At 53.2% G+C, this 23,911-nt stretch overlaps 1 protein-coding gene across 23 annotated transcripts in view; it reads right to left on the reverse strand.

Moving 5' to 3' along the window:
• TNS1 (tensin 1) overlaps positions 1 to 23,911 on the reverse strand; it is a 266,797-nt gene that overhangs the window by 22,292 nt on the left and 220,594 nt on the right. For 5 of the 23 annotated variants that reach the window (NM_001434864.1, NM_001434863.1, NM_001434865.1 and 2 more), the window contains 3 exons: positions 14,749 to 14,945; positions 13,815 to 13,890; positions 8,783 to 8,875 (listed from right to left, as the gene is read on the reverse strand). The exons of 1 other annotated variant lie outside the window; for it this stretch is intronic. In NM_001434864.1, coding sequence (NP_001421793.1) covers positions 8,783 to 8,875; positions 13,815 to 13,890; positions 14,749 to 14,945 — 366 coding nt within the window. Of the gene's footprint in view, positions 1 to 7,518; positions 7,558 to 7,951; positions 7,976 to 8,782; positions 8,876 to 13,814; positions 13,891 to 14,748; positions 14,946 to 19,982; positions 20,070 to 23,911 lie in introns of all 23 variants that reach the window. 17 more of the 23 variants (XM_024999100.2, XM_024999142.2, XM_024999124.2 and 14 more) reach the window with 10 other exon arrangements.

Consider the following 23,911-nt stretch of genomic DNA (forward strand, 5'->3'; position numbering starts at 1 on the left):
CTCTAGGGCTCCTGCCTGCCCAGGTCCATCCTTTTTCCAGCATCATGGACAAGCCATGAGAGCCCCCAAAGAACCTTTAACTAGAGCCTTGTTCTGAGAAGCTTCCCAGAAAGGGACCCCAGAATACAGCCATCACAGAGTCCTCCTTCCTAGAGCTGGGACACTCTCCTTCACTGGTGGCCCCTCTAGCTGAGCTTTTCTTCCCCAACCCTGCAACGCAGGTCCCCAGGCCCTTCTTGGCTCCCCAGGCACTGCTGGGGTCTGGGCTCTCCGTGGACCCCAAGATCCAGCCCAGCCTTGCGTCTCGGGATGCTCACTCCACCCCACACCCAGAGTCCAGAAACAGGCTTGCTGGCCTAGCAACAGGCCTGTGCGGGTGAGTCACACCCAGCCCTGCGTGCCAAGACACACCCATCCACCTTGCCTGACACACTTAGCATGCCTCCCGAGACTGACATCATTATCCCGCTTGGTGTTCAGAATGGCCCGAGAGGAAGGCTGGATGGGGGAGAGGGCGGCAAGTGCCAGAGAGGTCACAGTGCAGGTGAAGGCGCCGAGGCCAGGAGACTGAAGGGGCTGGAGGCACAACCAGACCCAGGTTTCCTGTGCCACCCGCCCCACTGCCATGCTGCCCCCAACTGCCCTCCATCTCGGCCTCTGGAAGCCCCTCCGCAAGCCCCTCTACCCCACCACTGCAAACTAACTCGCCATCAAACAGAAAGAAGAAGCAGGACACTCTCGGCTTCTCCAGGGACAGATGGTGTTCCTGCCACCTCCAAACCGGGCACCGTTCCCGAGGACGTCCCAGGAGGGACGTGACCTGAGCACACACCAACACTATGCCCACCACAATTAGGGCAACCGCTGAAACCAGCCTGAGAACTGGAGGAACGGCAGAGTCCGTGCAGCCCTGGGGTGCAGGGAGGGGGCCAGTCTCTCTCACAGCTACTCAATTCTACTGTTGTTATTGCGAGAGTAGCTACAGTACAGCAATGAACATGGCTGTGTTACGATAAAACTTTCCAAAAACAGGATTTGGCCATAGTTTACTGGTTCCTGATGTAACATGTCTTCCCAGCCCAGAGAGGTGGAGCGATTCGTCCCAGAACACACAGCAGCCATAGCTACCATCTCCCGACTCCTGGTGCTGGCTCTGGGTGGCTGAGAGAGGGGCCACCAAGCCTCATGGGACACTCCGAGCTGGCTGCTGCTACTCAGAGCTCCAGCCCATCAGCCAGAGAAGAGCCAGCTCCACAGACTGTCAATAACAGCAGAAATAGCAAACAACTACATATGGAAAGTAGAATTTGGAGAATGTAAGTATCCTGTCTGGGCCACACAGTAGCAGGTGACAGAACTGGCCTAAGAACCCCGTGGTCTGGCCCAGAGCCTGCTCTTGGGCCCTGCACATCCCGCCAGCTGAAAATCAGGGGGATCGACAATTTCAGTGTGTCTTTAGCCTTGGGGGGCCGGCTCCACACCCTGGGGCAACTCGAACTGACAGAAAGGGACCCTCAGAAAGGAACTCACACCCACAGAAATGGCAGCTGAGACCCAAGGCCAGAGCCTACCTTCCGGCCCATCCCTCACCTCCCGGGGTCACTCTGAAAATTCCACCTGGACGCCTCCAGGCTCCCAGCTTCATGCTGGTGCCCGCAGCGCCCAGCACCCTTCTCTCCCACCCAGAGGTGGCAAGAGGATCCATCTGCCCCCTGGCTGCCCCAGGCTCCTCGCTGATCTGTACTCACAGCGCCTGGCACACATGACTCCTCAGTGAGTGTCTGCTTCACAAACTAGTAGACGCATGACCTTTACCCTCTGCCCCCTAGCTCCCCCCACCACAGAGGTACACGGTGACTAAGACCTAAGAGGCACACATTCGTTTCTCTCCTTCCCTGGAATTCTTGCTGACCCCAAAAATTCAAGCTAAAATGCCCGAGGGCGAGCCCTGAAGTCTGTGGCCCTCTCCACCCGCCGTGTCCTCCGGATTCATCCCCCAGCCTGCTCTGTGTCCCTGCAGGCCAGCTTTTATTCACAGCATCCACCGGACTCCCAGGCTCAGGGCTCCAGAGGGCCCTGGCCTTTGGCAGCTGGCGGGTAGGCAGGACTAACAGAAGATGGAGGTGGGTAGGGAGAGAGGGTCAAAGTTCCAGGGCCGCATCCTCCACCCAAGATACCAGCTCCAGGGGCGGGCCCTCTCCTCCAGCTCCTCCTGGTTTCTTCAGGCCTGGAGTGAGGATGGCTCCCGCCTCCTGCTCAGGAGCACTGGGGGAGGTGCTTCACCATCCCTCGTTGGTTTGCCCAGACCATCTAAATAGTCCATTAAACCCTCTTCAGTTGCCCCATTGGAATGAGCTGTTTTCTGCCAAGACCTGACCCATACAGTGGGTAAGCAGCTCACGTTATTGGATCAGCACCCCATCCTATTAAAAAAAAAAACAAATACACAGACCACTTCTACCATCGGTAAAATCTAAGTAAGGCCACCCACACCACCCCGTCCCAGAGTCAGGACGGAGCCAGGCCTGGGACCACAGACACTGACTCCCGTCTGCCCTGTTTACCAGGAGTCAAGGCCATGTCCCCACTAACTGCTTTTGACCCAAACGTAGTGTCAGGAGCCTGAGTGTAGTTTGCACAGAACATTGAAGGGACAGTATGTTAGAAAGTTGGAGATATCAGAAAACCTGAGACGGCTTTAGGATAGCCACATTCATAAAGCATCAGCCTCAGGAGCCCCATCCTCACACCCATCAGATCCTCAGCTACAGAGCAGCTTACAAAGGAGCTCTCAGAGGACTCAGCCTCTGAACTTGAAGACAGGACCACTCATCCAGGGAGAAGTACCCACAGCGGTTCCCACCACGTTTGCAGTTAACAGCTCTGTGAGTTTGGGTGGCCAACTAGCCTGGGGGCTCTGCTCAGGGGCTCCCAGCCTGTGGATTTGAGACCCAGCCCTCCTGGCCCTGCCGTCACTTTACTCTCCATCCTCTTTCTTGGTTGGCTGCCCTCTCCTGACCTCCCAGGACCAAATCAGGATAGAGACTCCCTCAATCTCTGTTCCTCATGAGCCGAGAGCAGGAGGGACCGTTTGGGAAGATACTTGATTCTGAGTCCAACTTCATAACTGTTCAAAACCAACCTTGAAGGACAAAATAGTCCATTTCCCCCAAGTTTTCAGACTCAGATTCCGTATTGAAAATACCCTCTTTCCCTATCTCTTCCCATTTTCCTCTCCTCCCCACCTTAGTACAACATACAACGTGTGAGCTCCCTGTCTTTCACTTACTGGAAGGGTGACCAGGGACAGGCTGCTGAACCTTTCTGGGACTCTGTTCTCTCGTCTGTAAAATAGGAATGAGAACACCCACCTGCCCAGCCTGGATCAAGTGACAGGAGACGAGAAAGTCCCTCCTAGTTCCTTCTTGCTAGCTCCAGCGCCAGTTTACCAGGGCCCCACAGCTGCCTGCTGGTGTCTGCCTCCCTCTACCCCCTCTCCTACTGTTTTGCACACTCTCTCCTGCAGTTTTCTCCTCTCCGCCAATCCTGGAGCAACTAGACCCAGAGGCAACGGGGACTCGGAAGGGCAGGAGATGTGGGGCCAGGAGGGTGCTTCATGCAGAACATTCCAGGAGCCCAAACCCATTCCAAGAGGCTGTTGGAGGCTGAGAGCAGCTGGACTAGAGGCTAAGTGACTTGGCCCCACCAGGCTGGGGGCGCTGTCAGCTCCTGACCCACACCCTCAAGTGCATTCTCTGCCTGGCAGAAAAGGTCTTTTCCTGGAGAGAAATGGCCTGCCTGCTCCGAGTGAAATGAAGACACGCAGATGGAGAGAGGAAAGAAGTAAAACTTCTGAGGCCCAAACCAGGAACTCAAAAGTTGGAATTCCAAACTCTGAGACTGGGCCACACGGCCCTCCTCTGAGTTCCCATCATGCCCTGTTCCTCCCCCAGCTCAGCATTTCTACCTTGTGCTGAAATATCATCCTGACCAGCCTATCTCACTCATCTTTATGTCCTCAGTGCCTAGCACAGGACCTGCACAGAGTAGGTGCTCCATAAATCTGTGTTGCACAGCACCCTCTTAAAATACCCAGAGGGCACAGTGCAACTGTCACCGAGGATTTCAGAGCAGGAGGGATCCCCAGAGGGGCCATTTCTAATCTGCCGTCTTCCTTTGCGCCAAATGCACCCATCTAATCATCGGAACAGACAGAACCTCAGCCGAATGTTCCTTGTTCCCATTCCTCTAGGAAAGAAGGTTCAGCCATTTCTTTCCCTGTTTCCCTACTGGAAGATCCTTGATGTTGACCTCATACCTTTACTGCTATGGGCTTTCTTCCTCTGCTTCTTTCATGGAGAAGGGTACCCTGTACCCACACCCAGTAAAGACACTGTTCATGCTTAGAGGTCATACCCCGTGCAATCCATGGAAAGCGGCATACACTCTCAGCTGTGCATGGAGAAGGGTACCCTGTACCCACACCCAGTAAAGACACTGTTCATGTTTAGAGGTCATACCCCGTGCAATCAATGGAAAGCGGCATACACTCTCAGCTGTGCCCTTGATCAGCTGTCTGGGCATGGACAAGTCATTTGACATCCTTACACGTCATCTCCTCATCAGCAAACTGGGGCTCCTACCACCTTCCTCTCAGCGCTTCTGTGATTATTTACGTAAGATGATTGTGACAATGACCCACAAGGTCGCATCCCTGCCTGCTGACCCTCGCTCTGTACCACACTGCCCCTTGCTCCAGCATCCAGCTCCTCCCTGCTCTCACTTCACTGACCTTGCAATTCATGGGGGGAAAAACTGCTATTCCTCCCACCCCAGGGCCTTTGCAAGTGCCCTTTACTTCTACCTGGAAAGCTCTTCTCCCATCCCAGTGTCACTGAGTTAATGTCACTCACCCTCTTCAGCCAGGGTCTCATAAAAACTGTATCTCTTCACTTTGGAGCACTTATCTCAAGAATTCTTGGTGATAATTTAATTATGTCACCGGTCAGGCATTTGTTCCATGAGACTAGGAACCACAGTACTGCTTATCATTATATCCCCAGAGTGCCTGGCACATAGTAGGCACACAAAATATTATTGAATCAATGAAGAACAGAACAAATAGATGTAAAGCATTTAGCATGGCACCTTGAACAGAGCACTTCCCTAAAGTCTTTTTTCCCCCCTGAATAAGCCTACTGGTTATTTTTCCTTATAGGCATTTTTTCTGAATTCACACATATCAGCAGGGCAATCAAGCAGCGCTTCAGAGGGTCAACAAAGAATATGCTTTAGTCTGACCCAGAAGGTGATGCATGAGTCAGGAAAAATGGAACCAGCCACCCACATCCTTGGCCCGTGTCCCCACTCCAGGTCAAGACAACAATTCCGATGCCCACGCTGGAATCCCAGGGCATGGCGCCTGGAGGCGGGAGGAGGGTTTTGAAGTGGCCACTTGATTAGGAAACAGGAGACCAGTAAGTCCAGACTAGCCCTGCTGCCTCTTAACTGTGACCTTGGGCAGATGCCTATCCCCACCTCACAACACGGACCTCAGGTCCACATTCCTGAAAACGATGGCTGCAGTAGAGTGGATCCCTAAGAACCTTCCCTGCAGACTCCATGCCTCCAGGAGAGATGAAGGAGGGTCAGAGGGCTCGGGGCCTGTACGCGGGGCCTCATCACTCATCAGGAGCAAGGGCCAGGTGTCAGTCCCATTCTGTTGAAGTGTCATCCCCAAGTGAGGAACACAGAGCCAGGGCCTGTCACCCTCAGACCTTCCCACTGGAGACTAAATAGGTCTCACCAGTCTGCAGAGGTCAGCAGCCACAAGGACAGCTGAGAGCCTCCTAGGTGGATGGGCTCCTGGAACACAGCACATGAACACTGGCTCTGGGCCCCAGCTGATTCTAGGCTCCTGGCGAGAACCAGCTGCCCACCCCCAGCCTGGGGAAGGTCCTCCCCCGGGTGTGAGGCTGGCCAGGGGTGAGAGCCCACTGTAGTTCATCCCATTCTGGGATCTGTTCTGGGGGGCTGCCTTGTTCTGTACCCCCAGGCAGTCTGGCATTGTTGCCAGTACTCTGGCTGGCTAGCAGTGGGTAATGTTTTATGGAAAACTCCAGCCATCTTACATGGGTGATGACAGATTCAGAGGGGTACAACCCATGCCCACTTTGGGGATAGAAAATCAAGGTAGTGAGTGCAAAGGAAGTGGGAAATGGGCTTAAGAATCAGGAAGAAGGAATTCCTTAGTGGTCCAGTGGTTAGGACTCTGCACTCTCACTGCTGAGGACCTGGGTTCAATCCCTGGTCTGGGAACTAAGATCCCACAAGCCAAGACGCGCCAAAAAAAACCTGGATGGAGTCTTTAAAGAAACCAGGCCATACGGACCCAGGGCCCAGGTGGGAAGTCAGAACATCTAACACATCCAAGCTGGGAAGTGCTCAACAACCACCTCGTCCAACCCCCTTCCCCCGCTTCACCAGGGTAGAGATGGGGACACGGAAGCCAAGGCCACCCAGGCCAGCATCTCCCTCCTTTCACCTGCTGCTCTGAGTCATCCTTTGAATTCTGTTTCTAATTAGTTAAAGGCCTTCAACCAGATTACATCCCCTCTCTGCTTCTCCACGTACAAGGCTGAGTTCATTTAAATCAGGGGTTAAGCCAGGACACAGACATGCTAACCAGATACTGTCACAACTGTGCATGGATGTCCCAAGGCATCTGTGTGTGGCAGGGGAGCTGGGGGGAGGGGAGCCGAAATCCATAGCTTTTTTAAAATCTCCCCCAGTACATCCAAGATCCTAGAAAGACAGACATCCTACTATCTGTGCTGATAGGAAACCGGGCAAGGGCTTCCAGAAGGCAGCTTATGGTTCCAAGACAGTGGCTCTGAACCAGGAGCAATCATCCCCCCAGGGTCATTTGTCATGTTGCAAACATTTTGATTGTCATGACGGTGAGTGCTACCCACATGTGTAACAGTAGGTAGAGACCAGGGACGGAGCTAAACACCCTGCAGGGCTCAGCACAGTCCCCACAACTAAGAACTGTGCGGCCCAATTATCGGTAGTGCTGAGGCTGAGAAATTGTGCTCTGAGCTGTACATGTGGGGCCACACCCAGGAAACGGGATAGGAGCCCCCAACATCTGAAGGGGCTGCTGCACCCCAGGCAGGTGGGCGGGAACGCCTCCCGGGGAGGAGCATTTTGTCAGCAAGGCGGCACCGCACTCGTGCCTGGACCCTTGGCCACGCCTGGACCCGTGCCCTGGGGCTATGGGCACCTCAGTCAGTATCCAGAATGGTAGCTGTCACCAGAGTGACAGCTCATCACCCCCCTGATCACCCATCAGGGGGTGGGGATCAGGGGGGCGTGGCCTATGCGCCGGGTCACATGAGACCTGATCAGAGAAGAGCGCTACCCACAGCCCCCCCAAGCCAGGCAGAACCAATGGAGTGAACGGCCATTCCTGGACACGGAGAGCAGGAAGCAGTCACACAGCAAAGCCACACTTACCTTCAGAAAGCTCTGTCAGCACCTTCCTCTCATCCTCCTCTGAGGGAAGATGGGAAGAGAGGTGAGGAGGAAGGAGAGGCAGGAAAGAGAGGCAGGGGACGGAGGGGAGAGGAAGAGCAAAAAGGAGAGAGAGAGATGGATTAACAGGGATTATTTCCTGAGAGACAGAGACTTCGTTGAGAAAAGGGGTGAGGCCGAGGCAGAGGCAGGCCCTCCAGGGCGCACAGGTAAGACAGGGCCTCGCTTTTGGGAGCAGAGGCCCATGTCCCTGTTACAGCCCCCACGTCTCAAGCAGGAGTGTGCTGGCCTGGTGACAGGCAGCCCCCCACCCGGTGACTCCGTGTCCCTGGCCATGCAGACACGTCCTGAGTGGGAGGCTGTGCCCGACTGTGTGTCTACGTGGCTCACACCTGTCATGCCACTGCCCACCTACCTGGCTGGATCAGTCTTCTGGGGACTAAAGAAAAGAAGCAAAGTTGGTCCCCAGAGCCCCAGTCCAGCCCACACCAGAGTCTAGAGAGCAAGTTTCTGGGCCCAGCCTGTTGGAAACGGTCACTAAGGGCCCAGGGTCTCTGCTTTCCCTTTCCCAATAAGAAGAGGAGCTGGGGAATGTGACGAGGTATGAACCTGGAGTGTGTGCGTGCATGTCTGCATGTGTGTGTGAGTATGTGTGCATGCATGTCTGCATCTGTGTATGTGTGCATGTCTCTGTGTGTGTGCATGTCTCTGTGTGTGTGCATGTCTCTGTGTGTGTGCATGTCTGCGTGTGTATGCACATGCATGTCTGGTTGTGCATGTCTGTGTGTGTGCACATGCATGCCTCTGTGTGTGTGCGTGTCTGCATGTGTGTGTATGTGTGTGCGTGCATGTCTCTGTGTGTGTGCATATCTGCATGTGTGTGTGTGTGCACACGCGCGCACAAGCACCTGGACTCTGAGGCATGGGAGCCAGGCTTCCGGCAGAAAGTTAACCACCTCCAGGGAAACAGGGCATGCCTCCAATCCCCGACGTCAGAGGATGCTGGGAGTGGTGCTGACTCCATAAGGCAAGGGCGGGAAGTCTCCATCCCCCTCAACCCCTGAACAGAGAGACCCACCCAGGCCTGACCTCATCATGGACACAGAGCCAGGCTGCCACCTTGTTTCCAGAAGAATCCCGAGAACCCACCAGGCCTGGGCCCTGCCCAGGACCACAGGCGTCCTCCAGCTCCCCACCCCACCCTCTGGCCTCCCCAGCCGCTTCCCTTCCTGCCAGAGTCACTCACCACCAGTGGGATGCAGCAGGATGTCGGCTGGGTTGTGGGGCTTCAGGCCCAGAGCAGACAAGGGTGTCTTGGCCAGACCTGGAGGGGAACGCACTGCACCGGGAATAAGAGAGGAGAGCTGGGAGTGAGTGCGGGTGGAGGTGTGGGGAGAGGACCCCTCCTGAGTGAGGGCATGTGGGGGAGCGGGGTTGGGGGGGCAGCAGGAAGCAGAGCAGAGGAACCAGCCCCGCCCTGGTGGTGCCGGAGCGGCTCCACTCCCCACTCCCGTCTCCTGTGTTTCTCTACAGGATGAAGGGTAAAAGGAGTCAGGAAACAGCCTTGCCCCTCACCCTCCAGAAAGTCATTTCTATCCCTAGACCCTGAGTTTCTTCCATATGGTCCCTCCACACTGCGTAGTTATAACACACACACTAGTTTCTTGGGCACCCTCTGACTTGCTCTGTATCACTCTCTAACCTCTCCTCTCACATTCCCTACCCTACCCCCAAACACATACACACACACACACACAGAGATGGACTTAAAGAAAGTGCAGTATCAAGATGGTACAACCTGTAAAGGACAGAAGGAGGAGAAGAGATCACCAGCAGAACCAACCCTGAGACCCCAGGCCAGTCTTTAGCCACAGGTCTTTGACCTCCAGCCGAGCAGGCCTTTTGCAAGCTCCAGGAAGAGAGAATTTCTCAGCTGGGAGCTCCCTTACTTCCCACAAACCACAGTGTTCTAGAAGAGGGAAAAGCCCCATCTCTAAAATACGTGGGCAAGACCATGACCACTCTGCACAAACCCAGGTCACCTCCCAAGCCACCTGTCTGGGTTGGAAGTGTCACATAACACACAAGGTCAGAAAGAGCAGTCAGGCTTTCTCCCATCAGCCAAGGACGTGGCTGGACTCCAAGCTGAGCTGAAGGTTGTTGCTCTGCCCAGTCATAAGATTTCTCAGTGGCAGCTGCCACGTCTCCTAACCCACCTCTGAGGAGAAGTAAAGAAATGAGCTCCGTGTCTCCTGTTGCAGCTGTCAGGACCCTGACGAGCCCACAGCTGTGGAGGACAGGCGGTCATAGAGGGCCACCAAAAGCCTAAGGCTGCCTACCCCACCCCAGTGGCCTCAACAGATGAGCCGTGGCCCTCGGGTGCCCAGGACCCACACAGCAACTCCAGGACCCTCCCTGGCATCTCCTCCCTTTCCCAAAAAGGCAGTGAGACCTACAGGAAACTAAACTCCCAAAATATAATCTTCCAATGAAAGCAATTTAAATAGCTTATTTGTGATCCCCTGGAGGAGGACACGGCAACCCACTCCAGTATTCTTGCCTGGAGAATCCCCACGAACAGAAGAGCTTGGTGGGCTACAGTCCATGGGGTCACAAAGAGTCGGACATGACTGAGCGACTAGGCGCACACATACACATTTGTGCACACGCTGGGGTATCCACAGGCGTCCCTGGGAACAGAGAGGCATCACAGGAGTCCAGATGGTCGGCCCGCCCTACACTCTACCCTCACTCGGCCCTGAGATGCCCAGCAGATGATACAGCAGAGGGGACGAGTGTGTAGAAACACACACATCCAGGCAGGGGGTAGGTCTAGGCCTCCATGCTTGTGTGTGTTCCTCTTTCTCTCTTTACACACACAAACACACACACATCTTACAATAGACGTTTATCAGCACTTAGCAATGTTTGTCAGACAAATGATTTTGAATGTAATTCATAATGGAAGAATGAGCCCAGCCTCAGAGACCACTGTCCGTGGAATGACCAGGAAGACTCTGGGCCCATAAGGCTGCCTAGTGGGTGCAGCAGAGGTGCAGGTGAACGGGATGAAGGGGACGAGGGGACGGAGGCAGTGGGAGGTTTCTCTGGGCTTCCCTCAGCACCTCCAGCTCTCTCATCACTCCTGCCCTCAGTGCCCAGGCATCCAGCCCTTCTGCTGAGGCAGACATGTGGGTGGCCCTGAAGCTAGGCAAGGCTTGGCTTCCCCAGAGAAGAATTCCTTGCATTTCTCCACCTCTGTTTTCTCTCCCAACCCTGTGTATGGAGGAAACCTCTAACTTATTCTCTCCTCCCCAGGCACCCGGGGCTGACCCAGGGGAGGGAGGGAAGAATGGGAACAGAAACATGTGGTAGAACCAACTCTAGCCCAGCCCAGATGGCTTCATCCCAGACAGGGTGATGGCCAGAATCCTGGCTGTTTGGACCCACAGGAAATTGGAGCAAGAGTGAAGGTGATGGGGCAGGGAGCTTCCCAGATGGCTCAGTGGTGAAAGAATCCACCTGCCAAGGCAGGAGACGCAGGTTCGATTCCTGGGTCGGGAAGACCCCCCAGAGGAGGAAATGGCAACCCAATTTAGTATTCTTGCCTAGAGAATCCCATGGACACAGGAGCGTGGCAGGCAACAGTCCAGGGAGTCACAAAGAGTCAGACACGACTGAGCATGCATACACATGCAGGTTGGGGAGTTAAGACCAGGGAGAGAGATTCCAGGAGTCTGAAGCCTTTTATAAGGCTAGAGAGCTGTCTTGAACAGACTGCCCTGGGCTTTCACTGTCCAGTACGGTAGTCAGGAGCCACACGGGGCTATGGTGCATCTGCTGTGTGTCCAGTCTGAACTGAGGTGCCATATGAGTGTAAAAACACACAGTGGATTTCAGACTTGTATGAAACAAGAATGAAAAATATATCTTTATGTTGATTACATGTTGAAATCATACTTTAGATCCTTAGGGTTAAATAACAGCAAAAAAAATTTTTTTGGCAGCACTGTGAGGCTTGTGGGAATCTTAGTTCCCGGATCAGGGATTGAACCCAGGCCCTCGGTAGTGAAATCACAGAGTCCTAAACACTGGACCACCAAGAAACTCCCTAAATCATACCTATTATTAGAATGAATTTCACCAACTTCTTTTTAGATTTCTTAAAAAGATTGTAGGATAATATTCTCATTAATCGTTTTATTTCTACTTACCTATAGAAATGATAATACTCTGTGGATATTTTGAGTTAAATTAAAAAATCATCACAATTAATTTCTCCAGTTTCCTGTATATTCTTTAATGGAGCTGTTAGAAAAGTTTCTAGTGCAAACAGTTCATGTTATTTTTCTGCTGGACAATCCACTCACAAATTTAGCTTCCTGTATGTCCAAGATACCCACTCCAGTATTCTTGCCTAGAGAATCTCAGGGATGGGGGAGCCTGGTGGGTTGCCGTCTATGGGGTCACACAGAGTCAGACATGACTGAAGCGACTTAGCAGCAGCAGCAGCATGTCCAAGATGGGCTTTCCAGGTGGCTCTAGTGGTAAAGACCCCACCTGCCAATGCAGGAGATGTAAGAGACATGGGTTAGATCCCTGGGTCAGGAAGATCCCCTGGAGGAGGGCATGGCAACCCACTGCAGTATTCTTGTCCAGAGAATCCCATGGACAGAGGAGCCTGGCGGGCTACAGGCCGTGGGGTTGCAAAGAGTCGGACACGACTGAAGTGACTGAGTACACGGGACGTGTCCAAGATGGTGGCCAACCTAATTTTGTTGGCACAGAAGGCAAGCACTGGTGCCACCTTCCTCCCCCTGGCAGGACAGCCAACCACCAGAGAACACATGGCCAGCTCCAACTCTGCTGTCCTCACCCTCTACCCGTCTCACCTGGATGAACGAATAGCTTGGGTGGACCACCCCCCCAGTCTAATCCTGGAGCATCACCAGTCTCTTCACCTCTGCCAACTCAGGCCTCTTACAGGAACCCTGAGTCCTTCACAGCCTGGTATTGATCCATCACCGCTTTCCCAGGTCTCCTCCAGCTCCTCTTCATGTCTCTTCTACCATGAAATGGAATACTTCCTCTCTCCTGGCTCATTCAGGTTTTCTCATTGTTTGGAAATGTCTCTGCCCTTTAGGGATCTGCCACTCTAGTGAGAACATCAAGAAAGACACAGGCTAAAGGCTCCTGTCTGGAGGCCAAGAGATGCATTGGGCATATGGTCAACCTGAGGGTTCTGAGCCTTTCTTTCCTTGGTGAAAACTAGAAAGTGGAAGAGGTGCCTGGATGCAGACAGAAATGGGAGTCAGAAGCAAGAAGGTCCAGGGGTTACTTTAGGATGTTTCTTTAGGATGGGGGATGTTTTACACATAGGATGCAAAGACTCTTCAGTTCAGTTCAGTTCAGTCGCTCAGTTGTGTCCTACTCTTTGCAACCCCATGAATTGCAGCACGCCAGGCCTCCCTGTCCATCACCAACTCCCAGAGTTCACTCAAACTCACATCCATCAAGTCGGTGATATCATCCAGCCATCTCATCCTCTGTTGTCCCCTTCTCTTCCTGCCCCCAATCCCTCCCAGCATCAGAGTCTTTTCCAATGAGTCAACTCTTCGCATCAGGTGACCAAATTACTGGAGTTTCAGCTTTAGCATCATTCCTTCCAAAGAAATCCCAGGGCTGATCTCCTTCAGAATGGACTGGGTGGATCTCCTTGCAGTCCAAGGGACTCTCAAGAGTCTTCTCCAACACCACAGTTCAAAAGCATCAATTCTTCGGCGCTCAGCTTTCTTCACAGTCCAACTCTCACATCCATACATGACTACTGGAAAAACCATAGCCTTGACTAGACAAAGTAATGTCTCTGTTTTTGAATATGCTATCTAGGTTGGTCATAACTTTCCTTCCAAGGAGTAAGCGTCTTTTAATTTCACGGCCGCAATCACCATCTGCAGTGATTTTGGAGCCCCAAAAAATAAAGTCTGACACTGTTTCCACTTAGCAACTAGCAAACCATAATATGGGAGTCCAGGGACCCCAGAGTAGGTCAGCCTGGATCCCAGGATGCAGCTGCTGCATCTTAGATGTGTGAGTGTGGACAGCAGAAAAGAAGTGAAGAGAAAAGAGGTGAGGAAGGGAAGCAGAAGCAAGATGAGCCATAGGGATGAGAAGCTGCAGATTCTGGTCCCACCCAACTCTGCCAGCACTCCCACACTTGGGAAACCTACACAGGCCAGAAGGACCCAGGGAAGGAAGGCTGAGGGTGGAGTTCTTACCCCCACTGGGTGGTGGGCTGGTCGGAGAGGTTCCCTCCATCTCCTCAAAGGCTTCCTTGTAGCTGTGCAGATGGGGCTGCATAAGGAGAACAAGGGAGCAAAGCCGTAGTCATAAGCCTGAGGAGGAGTTTCCAGTTACCAGCCTAACCAATCATCCTTTCCAGTAAACACAGAGGTCAGAGGCAGATCCTCGTCACCTGTGGCCCCAGCGACTACTTGCAGCCAAGAGAACAGAAAATGGCTGATTGCAAGGCAACTGTCCAGCAGTACCTGCCTTGGAAATATTTCACAACAGGGCCAAAGAGAAGGGACGGAAGGCAGGAGAGAAAAGATGTCCAAAAGCCATTTATGTCCAGAAGGACCCATTAACCTGGGATTTTACCAAATATGGACCACTCACATCAGAATCTTCCAGAATCAGATTCCTGGGTCCCACCCCAAGTCTAACAGGCTAGAATTTTTACAGGGGAACTTGAGAATCTACATTTTTAACAAACTCCCTGGTGATTGTTACACTCACTAACGTTTAAGATCTACTTCCTCAAACTGCTGAACTGTCTCAAAAATACAAAAATTTTGACACTGAAATTAGATCTATCTCCCAAGTAAACCCTACATCCAGAAAGGGTTCAAAAACAGTCTGTAGGATCTGGCTTGGAGTCTAGAGTCTGTGGTCACCTACATCACACCAGGGTCCTTTACCACTCAAGAAGGGAACCTCAGTCTCCATGTTCATGGAAGAAGTAGGGGAATAAAAGCTATTTAAAGAGGGAAATTGGCTCCTGATTCCACAAACCAAAGAGAAGCCCTAGGCTGAGGATGCAGGGAGGAAAAAAACACTGAGTTTACTGACAGGTCACCATTACTCAGATGACAATCAAGTCCCTCAATAGTTAAGGTGGGCTCTGCTACCCTCTGTGGCCCCAGGACTCACCTCTTTGGGTCGCCCTCCAGGATTGAGAGCGATGGTAAGAGCCAGCTCTGGGGAGACACATTGGACAGGCGAGCGAACCCCAGGGCTACGGGGGGATGTGGGTTCTGGTGACTGGTTCTCATACTGCCCATCACTGGCAGCCCGCTTCCGGAGAGGTGCTGGGGGCTCTGCAGGCTGCTTCTCCCGAGCCTGCACCCCTGGGAGGAATGGCAGGGCAGAGAGGGCGATGAGCAAAACGTGGGGGGAAAGGATCAATCCGCCTAACTCCCCTAGAGGAGGCAGTGCATCTTAGCTCAGGGGGGCCAAGCTGGAGCTGGACTTGCCTCCCCTCACACCTCCTCCCCCCAGACTCCCTCTGCCCACACCCCAGTTTCTCTGCTGGGTGGGGGAATCTGCTTAGGTTGAGCTGGCCTTCAGCAGGAATCTCTGTTCTGCACAGGGTTGGGGCCCAGAGCACAAAGGACTGATACAAGAAACAGATGTCAACTTCTTCCAAGCCCCGGAGGCAGAGGGCCAGAGCTTCCAGGCAAAGGAGGGAAGGTGGAGGGAGGAAAGACAGTCTCCAAGGCAACTGCATCAACCAACACGCAACACCAGGCCCATGGGGAAGGACTTGGAAAGACTGAATGACGCATCAGCTTGCAAATGGTGCTCCCGAGAAGAAACCCAAGAAATGACTAAGACCTGTCACGATGTCCCAGCCCCAGCTGGCCCCTGGAATACTGCTGGCCTTCTCTGGGGTTCCCCAACCCTCCTCCATTCAGTGTCACTCTGAAACCTCCCACCCACTTCCTGTATGCCCACACTTTTCTTGCCCCAAAGATGGCCCAGGTTTCCAGGCTGCCCCAGAGCAGCAGGCAAAGAGCCTGCAGACAAGTGCTCCCTGTGCTTTTGTGTATTTCCCTCCTATTCCCCAGGCCTTAACCTCACCATCCTCCCTTCCCACTCCCTCTTCCCACAGCTGGGCTGCAGCACGAAACCCATTGCCTCATTGAGCTGGCTCCAGAATCCTAGAAAAGTTACTCCCTTGGGGCCCAGAGGCCATGACCCAGCCTGAGGGTGGGCCCCTCATCCTCACTACCCTGAAGAAGGAAATTCCAGCCCTGCCTTCGCCACCACCCGAGAGGGCAGGCGAGGTGAAGAGAGGTGCTGGGACTTATCAAAGGTCTCGTGAGACCCTAGCTACACCAGCCTCAGGCCAGCACTTGTGGGCCGACCGACCACCCCATGGCACACGTGCACACGCACACACCAGACGGCCTTAGCAACGAGCCAGCACAGCCAAGCAGAAATCACCCTCCATCAGACTGCATTGTCATCTACCCTTCACAGGGGGGGGTCTGCATGGCCCCAAGAATCCCTAGCTCCCGCCTGGCACCGCCATTGAGGCCACTATGAAAAGCACAGGCTGAGAAGCCTACCTACTCGTCATGAACAGCAGGCTGCCAGCTGCCAAGTCTAGGGACGGATGTACACACTCTCACACACACACACAAACACACACACAGTCACTCCAAGACGTGCACTCAGACCAGCCCATAACTAGGAGCCTCGTCTGGAGAGCACTTGCAGATGCAGAAGGTCCCCGGTTGCGGTGGTGTCCTGAGTTTCCACTGCCAGCTCTTCATTCATCAGAGGCAACCTGCCTACCAGCTCAACCAAGAGAAAAAAGAGCCTCGGGTAAAGACCGTAAACCAGACTCACAAACCGCCCTACTTAAAACAAATAAGCCCCTTGCCTCAAAGAACCCTTATTTACAGAAGAGAAAAGTAGGGGTCGCACCGTCCTAACCAGGGGCTGCTATGAAGATCAACCTGAATGGAGACGGGGCACACCTCTGAAGGGCTGGGCAGGGCCCACTCAGGGACCCTGGGGCAACCCCAGGCTCTCAGCCCTCAGAGAATCGGTTGAGGGGGGGGTCCCCTACCCTCTCTCACACTTCCCCCACCTCCACCAAGCTCCCTTCCCCGTCGAGCCTCCCCGAGCGGCTTGGTCCAGAGCTGCCACTAGTTTCACTCCTGGCAAAAACATTAGAGAGAAACAGACGTAGCCATTGATTTTCTAATAATAATTGTGACAAAGGAGGCACATTCGGAAAAGGCTCCCGGGGCTTTGGAACTAAGTTCAGCCCCAAGGTTAAAAGAAACGCATTAGGGCTGCACTGAGTTCCGGCTCGCCCAGCCCCACTGCCTCCCTCAGCCAGAGCCCATGTCTTTGCAAGGGGCGGCTGATGTCCTTGTTTGGGGATCCGATGTCTGCCCTTGAAAAACAGGTCTGCTTTAACTCAGGGCCCTGACTCTCCTGGAGGGACACAGAACATTCTCCTGAATGCACTCAGAACATGAGCTCCATGTTCAAGGGCTGCAGAGGGTTGCAGTGGCCCAGAGAGGAGGCTAGCCCATTGTGGGGAGGGGAAGCTTCCAGGCTGTGGAGGGTGTGAGGTCTAACTCAAGGCGGTCAGACACTTGAGAGCAATCCCACCTCTTCTTCAAGCCCCCTCTCCACCACCACCAGAGTGGGACCAGCTCTGTCCAGAGGCAGGGGGATGGACAGGCTGCCATCCAAAGCATAGGGTCCTGCAGGGCACAGCCCCCCTCTGCAGAAGAGGGAAGCCCCGCATTCCACTCCCACGGGGACAGACCCTCTCCCGCGGAGTGCCCCCCGCAGCCCCAGTGGCCAGCCCCGGGGCCTCTCGCATTCTCTGAACACAGTGTGCCACTGTTGTCCGCCTTGGCAGGCCCAGATCTGCCCCTCGAGTGCCAGGAGAGCCATATTCCCTCTCTCTTGTCCCTCTCTACAGGAGGGGAGACGGGCCATGGCAGAGGGGAGAGAGAAGGGAGAGAAGAGAGCCCCATTGTTCCTCAGCCAAGTTGGGACGTCTGGACACAAGCTGACGGCCTGTGTCAGAGGGAGAACACCCCTCCCTCACGTCCCAGAGACTGACGGATAATAAAAATAGCCCCACTCTCTCCCACCAGCCTCCTCTCCACCCAGCACATCCCCCCACCCCCACCCCAGGACTTTCTCAGTCTCCTGGCCCCGCCCCCGCTCTCAGGGCCTCTGTCTACGTGCCCCACTCCCTGCATACACATAGGCATGTGCGCACACACAGACACACACACACACACACACACACGTGGGCACACACAGCCTGAGCCTGACAGGAACAGCAGTGGGTCACAGTCATGCTCAGAACCTCCACAGTCAGCCCTCCCTCAGCAGGAGACCGGGGACCAGAGAAAGTTTATGAAGAAAGTAGGGGGAAGACAGGCAGCCCAGGGACTCTGCAAAGTCTTCCCAGCAAAGCTGATGAGTCCAGCCTTCTAAGCCCAGCAGCACAAAGGAGCAGCCAGAAAGCGGCCTTTAGAATAGTGACCCGCTACACAAGAAGCCATGTGTTGTCCTTCAAGGGCTGCTCACACACTCTGGGCATCACGCCTTCCCCACTTCCTGGAGGACAGCGGTCACCTCAGCCCGGGGCCTCCACATTGGCCACCAGACCTGAAGAGCAGGGCACAGGGCGCTGGAGCAGCTCAATCTCCCGGGGCCCTCACTTGCTCCCCTAGGATGGTGCTGTGCTTAGGGGACAGCTGGCTCCAAGGCTCCCCTAAAGTGGCCTGGACCTGAGGTCAAGAATCTCCTTCATCTCACACACACACACACACACAGTTCTAGAGGCTGTCGCCCTAACACACATCAATACACCTGATTCACAGATACAGCATGGCTGCCCACCACCCCGGCGTCCGTGGACAAATGTCCTTGTGCCAGGCTTCGTCACATGCCTCCTCTACAACCCCCCGACTGGCCGCTTCCACCTTCACAGACCCAGCTCTTCTCTCCAGCCTTCCATTTTCCAAAAGACTGGATTCCTCAGCTCCAGGTGGCAGGGCTGGGTGTCCAACTGCTTGCCTGGGGCTCCGGAAGCGAGGGGATCCGGGAGGCCACCTGCTGGGGCCAGGGCACCAGAAAGCCACACGGCAATCACACTAGCTAACAGCCCCAGGGCAAGCCATGCCAGCTCCCCTCAGGACAGGCCCACCCTCAGAACTCCCCCAAACCCCAGGCCCAGCTGGACACTGCACTCCCCACCACTGGGCCAAGAAGAAGGTGGAGGGACAGAAGAGGAAGCGGACAGGGAACCTTTCTGCTAGAGCCATCTCCCTGTTGTCCATGGACTGGGAGAAGGAGGGCCCTGAAAGCACCAGATATTGCCACTGGGAGTCAACAGCTCCCTTCACCTCCTAAGCCTTTTCCCAGAGCTGCTTAAGGCCACGGCATGGGATAAACCCGTGCACACCATCATCTCCCTGACCTGGGCTTCTGGCTTCCAAGGAGCTGGGATAGAATGAGGGGATTCCCTCCCCAGAACTAAAAGCCCCAGCTGGGATGGAGGATGCCAGTGGACCACATCATTCTCAAATAGAGCAGTGTGACTCTGGATAGAAGGGCCACCATATTGGAGTACATCAAGTCACCAAGCTAAAGGCACATGCCCAGGCTACAGTCCTCCATTTGTCATGCTGGGAGAGTGAGCTCTGAGCAATTCAGAGACTTGCCCGGGAGTGTCACAGAGGTGGTAACAGGCAGAGCCAGGACCACACCCGGGGCTTCTGACTCTTGCCCATGGGTCCTGGGGTCAGAGATTCAGGATGAGTCAGAGGGGGGTGCCCTGCCCCATCGAGTGCTGTACTCCAGAATGGACAGAGCAGCAGGTGCCGGGGCACCACTCTGTGTCTTGTGCCCGCTGGTCCATACTGAGCATGGCCTGGCTCCTGCAGAGGCTCTGGCCAGGACAGCCTGGGTCATCTAAGAGCCAAGGCGGCTGGAGAGCTGGGCTGTCCCGAACCCTCACTGAGCACCCTTGTTGCAAAGACCTGCATGCCCACAAGGAGCCTGAAAGTTGGTCCAGTCACCCCAGACCCTGTTCCCAGCAGGGAAGGCCAAGGCTGGAAGCATCAGGCCGTGTCCATGCAGAAGTGGGAGCACTCACTCATGCAGAGAGAAGGGAGGGAGAAGGGAGCAAGGACAGAGGAGGGAGGCAGTGAGAAAAAAAGCGGAGGCAAAGAGAAGAAAGAGATGGAAAGGAGAGAATATTAGAGGGAAAGGAGGGAAAATGAGGAGGAGATGGGAAATGAGGAGGTGGAAGAAAGTAGGCAAAGTCTGGAAGGGAAGAGAGAGAAAAGGGGAGTTAGGGTGAGTCATAAAAGGAGGGGAGAGGGAGAGGAACCAACCAGAGAGAGAGGAAGATCGGAGCCGGTGGAGAGGAGGGTGCCAGGAGCTGACTCTCCGCCCAGTGCCCTGCAGCCTGGCATTGTACGCTGCCCACCCCCACCCCGGGGAGCCGGCAGGGGGGAGGCAAGCAGCATGGGGTGAGGTGGGGAACGAGGGAGGCGGGGAGAGGAGGACACCAGGCAAGGAAGGAAACACGCCCGCGGCACAGGGGACAGATGGACACGGAACACACGAAGAACGCCAGGGACGAGGCATTTAACAAGACGAAAACAAAACAAAAACAAAGAAAAAAATCAATATTAGTTGGTGTTCTGAGTCTAGAATCTGGCCACACACTTGAGGAAGGTAGGCAGGATGTCAGACAAGAAGAGAGGGTGGATCTGGGGTCTCACTTCTCCAAAGGACAGGTGGACGTTCTGCAGTCCAGTAGGACACCACTCACCTCTCTCTTTCCTAACCCCAGCGTGGAGCAGGAAGGTGCCAGCCTGGGACCAGGAGATTTCAATCCTTTGGCTCCACATCTCATCCACCCTCATGGTCAGCACATCCTCGTTCCAGGACCTCCCTCCTCTCATGGTCATCTCCCACCCCCTGGATTCATCAGTGACCCTGCCAGTCTCAGTCCAAGAGTCATCTCCCCAGGCATCAGGGCATTCCTTGGCCTTTTATTCTTCCATCACACCCTCCTTAGTAATCCTCTTCCATGGGAGCCACTTAGGAACCACTTCAACTCCTGCCCCAAACTGCTGGGCACCACTGAAAAGTCCTTAAGATGAGCCTGCCTGGATGCACTGTAAGGACCTGGTATGTCTTTTTCTTCAACCCAGCTGACTCCAATACATCTCACACCCCAGGGGCTGCACAGTGGCCAGTATCACTTCTTTCTGGCTTCCAGAGAGCCATACCTTTTGAGTTTTCTCTACTTCGAAAGCTGCTCCATATCAGTTTGTTTGTTTGTTTTTACTGGTTCCTCCTCATGTCTCAATGCTCCAGAACTCAATCCTAGAACCTCCCCTCTGTCTGTGCTCACCCCTTGGTAAGATCATGCAGTTTCTTACTTCACATGACATCACAGACTGATATCTCCCACATTCCTAAGCTCCAGTCTCTCCCCCATAAACTCCTGACTCATGCATCCAACTGTCTTAAACAGTTCATGGGCATCTCAAACGTAACGTGGCCAAAATCACACTTCTGATATCACCTCTAAGACTGCTCTTCCCACATTCTTCTCCATCTGAAAGAAGAGCCACTCCATCCTTTAGTTGCTCAAGCCAGAAACCTTGACTTTTCCTTCTCTCAGGAAGCTTTGCACTTGCTATTTCCTCTGGCACATTCCCTCCCTACCCAACAAAGTTTCTCCCTGATCATCCAACTACCCCACCACCACCCTTTACCCTTCACTGGCACTTCACTGCTTTATCTCTATGGCACTTATCATCCATCTGACAAATTACATGTGCATTTGCTTATTGGTTTATTGTCCATTTCTACCTCTTAAAAAAAAAATCTTTATCTTTTTTGTTTACCACCATTTCTCCAGAGCCTACCTAGGCTAACATGTAGCACAGACAAGGAGCACTTGTTGAGTGAATGACAGAATGGACCTTGATCTTGTCTCCTTTTCCCATGATGAAATATAAAAACTGAGTCTTAATTCAGGCTCTCAAAAGTTGACACCAATATTTGACTATATGTGTATCCATTCTCTATTCTTATTTCATGAAGAGGTAACTTACCTCCTCAGCTCAGATGTGTGCTCAATTGTATCTGACTCTTTTCAATCCCATGGGCTGTAGCCCACCAGGCTCCTCTGTCCACGGAATTCTCCAGGCAAGAATACTGGAGTGAGTTGCCATTTCCTACTCCAGAGGATCTTCCTGACCCAGAGAGCGAACCCGCATCTCTTGCATCTCCTGCACTGGCACGCGGATTCTTTACCAATTGTGCCACCTGGGAAACCCCTACCTTACCGCCTGGTTGAGCCTAAATTATCTACCCAGGTATCTACTCCTAAGCCTCAGTTCAGTTCAGTTCAGTTCAGTCGCTCAGTCGTGTCCGACTCTTTGCGACCCCATGAATCACAGCACGCCAGGCCTCCCTGTCCATCACCAACTCCCGGAGTTCACCCAGACTCACGTCCATTGAGCAGTGATGCCATCCAGCTATCTCATCCTCTGTTGTCCCCTTGTCCTCCTGCCCCCAATCCCTCCCAGTATCAGAGTCTTTTCCAATGAGTCAACTCTTCCCATGAGGTGGCCAAAGTACTGGAGTTTCAGCTTTAGATCATTCCTTCCAAAGAAATCCCAGGGCTGATCTCCTTCAGAATGGACTGGTTGGATCTCCTTGCAGTCCAAGGGACTCTCAAGAGTCTTCTCCAACACCACAGTTCAAAAGCATCAATTCTTCAGGGCTCAGCTTTCTTCACAGTCCAATTCTCACATCCATACATGACCACAGGAAAAACCATAGCCTTGACTAGATGAACCTTTGTTGGCAAAGTAATGTCTCTGCTTTTCAATATGCTATCTAGGTTGGTCATAACTTTCCTTCCAAGGAGTAAGCATCTTTTAATTTCATGGCTGCAGTCACCATCTGCAGTGATTTTGGAGCCCCCCAAAATAAAGTCTGACACTGTTTCTACTGTTTCCCCATCTATTTCCCATGAAGTGATGGGACCAAACGCCATGATCTTAGTTTTCTGAATGTTGAGCTTTAAGCCAACTTTTTCACTCTCCACTTTCACTTTCATCAAGAGGCTTTTGAGTTCCTCTTCACTTTCTGCCATAAGGGTGGTATCATCTGCATATCTGAGGTTATTGAGATTTCTCCCGGCAATCTTGATTCCAGCTTGTGTTTCTTCCAGTCCAGCGTTTCTCATGATGTACTCTGCATACAAGTTAAATAAGCAGGGTGACAATATACAGCCTTGATGTACTCCTTTTCCTATTTGGAACCAGTCTGTTGTTCCATGTCCAGTTCTAACTGTTGCTTCCTGACCTGCATACAGGTTTCTCAAGAGGCAGGTCAGGTGGTCTGGTATTCCCATCTCTTTCAGAATTTTCCACAGTTTATTGTGGTCCACACAGTCAAAGGCTTTGGCATAGTCAATAAAGCAGAAATAGATGTTTTTCTGGAACTCTCTTGCTTTTTTCCATGATCCAGCAGATGTTGGCAATTTGATCCCTGGTTTCTCTGCCTTTTCTAAAACCAGCTTGAACATCAGGAAGTTCATGGTTCACGTAAAGAGACCTGCTCTATCAGTTTCTTTCTCACTCGCTTATATCTTTCTCTTCTCACTCTTCCCCTGTATTCAACCTCTCTCTGTTCCACCTCTAAAAACTCTCATGGCTCCTATATTCACACAAAGAAGCTCTCAGTATCTTGCTACCCTCTTTAGCTACCACCCTCTTCCCTTTTATCACAAAACCATTCAAAAGAATAGATGATGTACTGTCTGCACTCTCTCATCTCTCACTCCTCAATCCCTCAGTCTGGCTTCCGTCATCACCACTCTACTGAAAATACGCCTTTGAAACCCCTGAGGCCACCTAACTGGCAAGCCCAGTGAGTTTTCCCGAGTCTTCCTCTTCGTGATTGCTCCACAGTGACGTTGTTAACCTCCTGGGAACCCTTTACAATTCTGACTTCTATGATGACCCACTGTCTCAGTGTCTTCTCCCTGCCCGGAACATTCGTTCTCAAGGCCCTGCATGGCTTCCATTCCCTCACAGCCATTTCATTCTAAGTTCTTTTCTCTCCATGCCTTCTGATATAGAGAGATTTCATCCATGCCCAAAGCGTTAACCTTCATCTTTGCGAGGAGGACTCCCAAATCTATAGCTCTTTCCACTCTTTCAGGTCCAATTCCAGATGTCCAATTGCCTTCCATACATCTCTATCTGGAGCCTCCACTGTCACTCAAATT

This window comes from Bos taurus, chromosome 2 (assembly GCF_002263795.3).
Source record: "Bos taurus isolate L1 Dominette 01449 registration number 42190680 breed Hereford chromosome 2, ARS-UCD2.0, whole genome shotgun sequence".
Lineage (NCBI taxonomy): Eukaryota > Metazoa > Chordata > Mammalia > Artiodactyla > Bovidae > Bos > Bos taurus.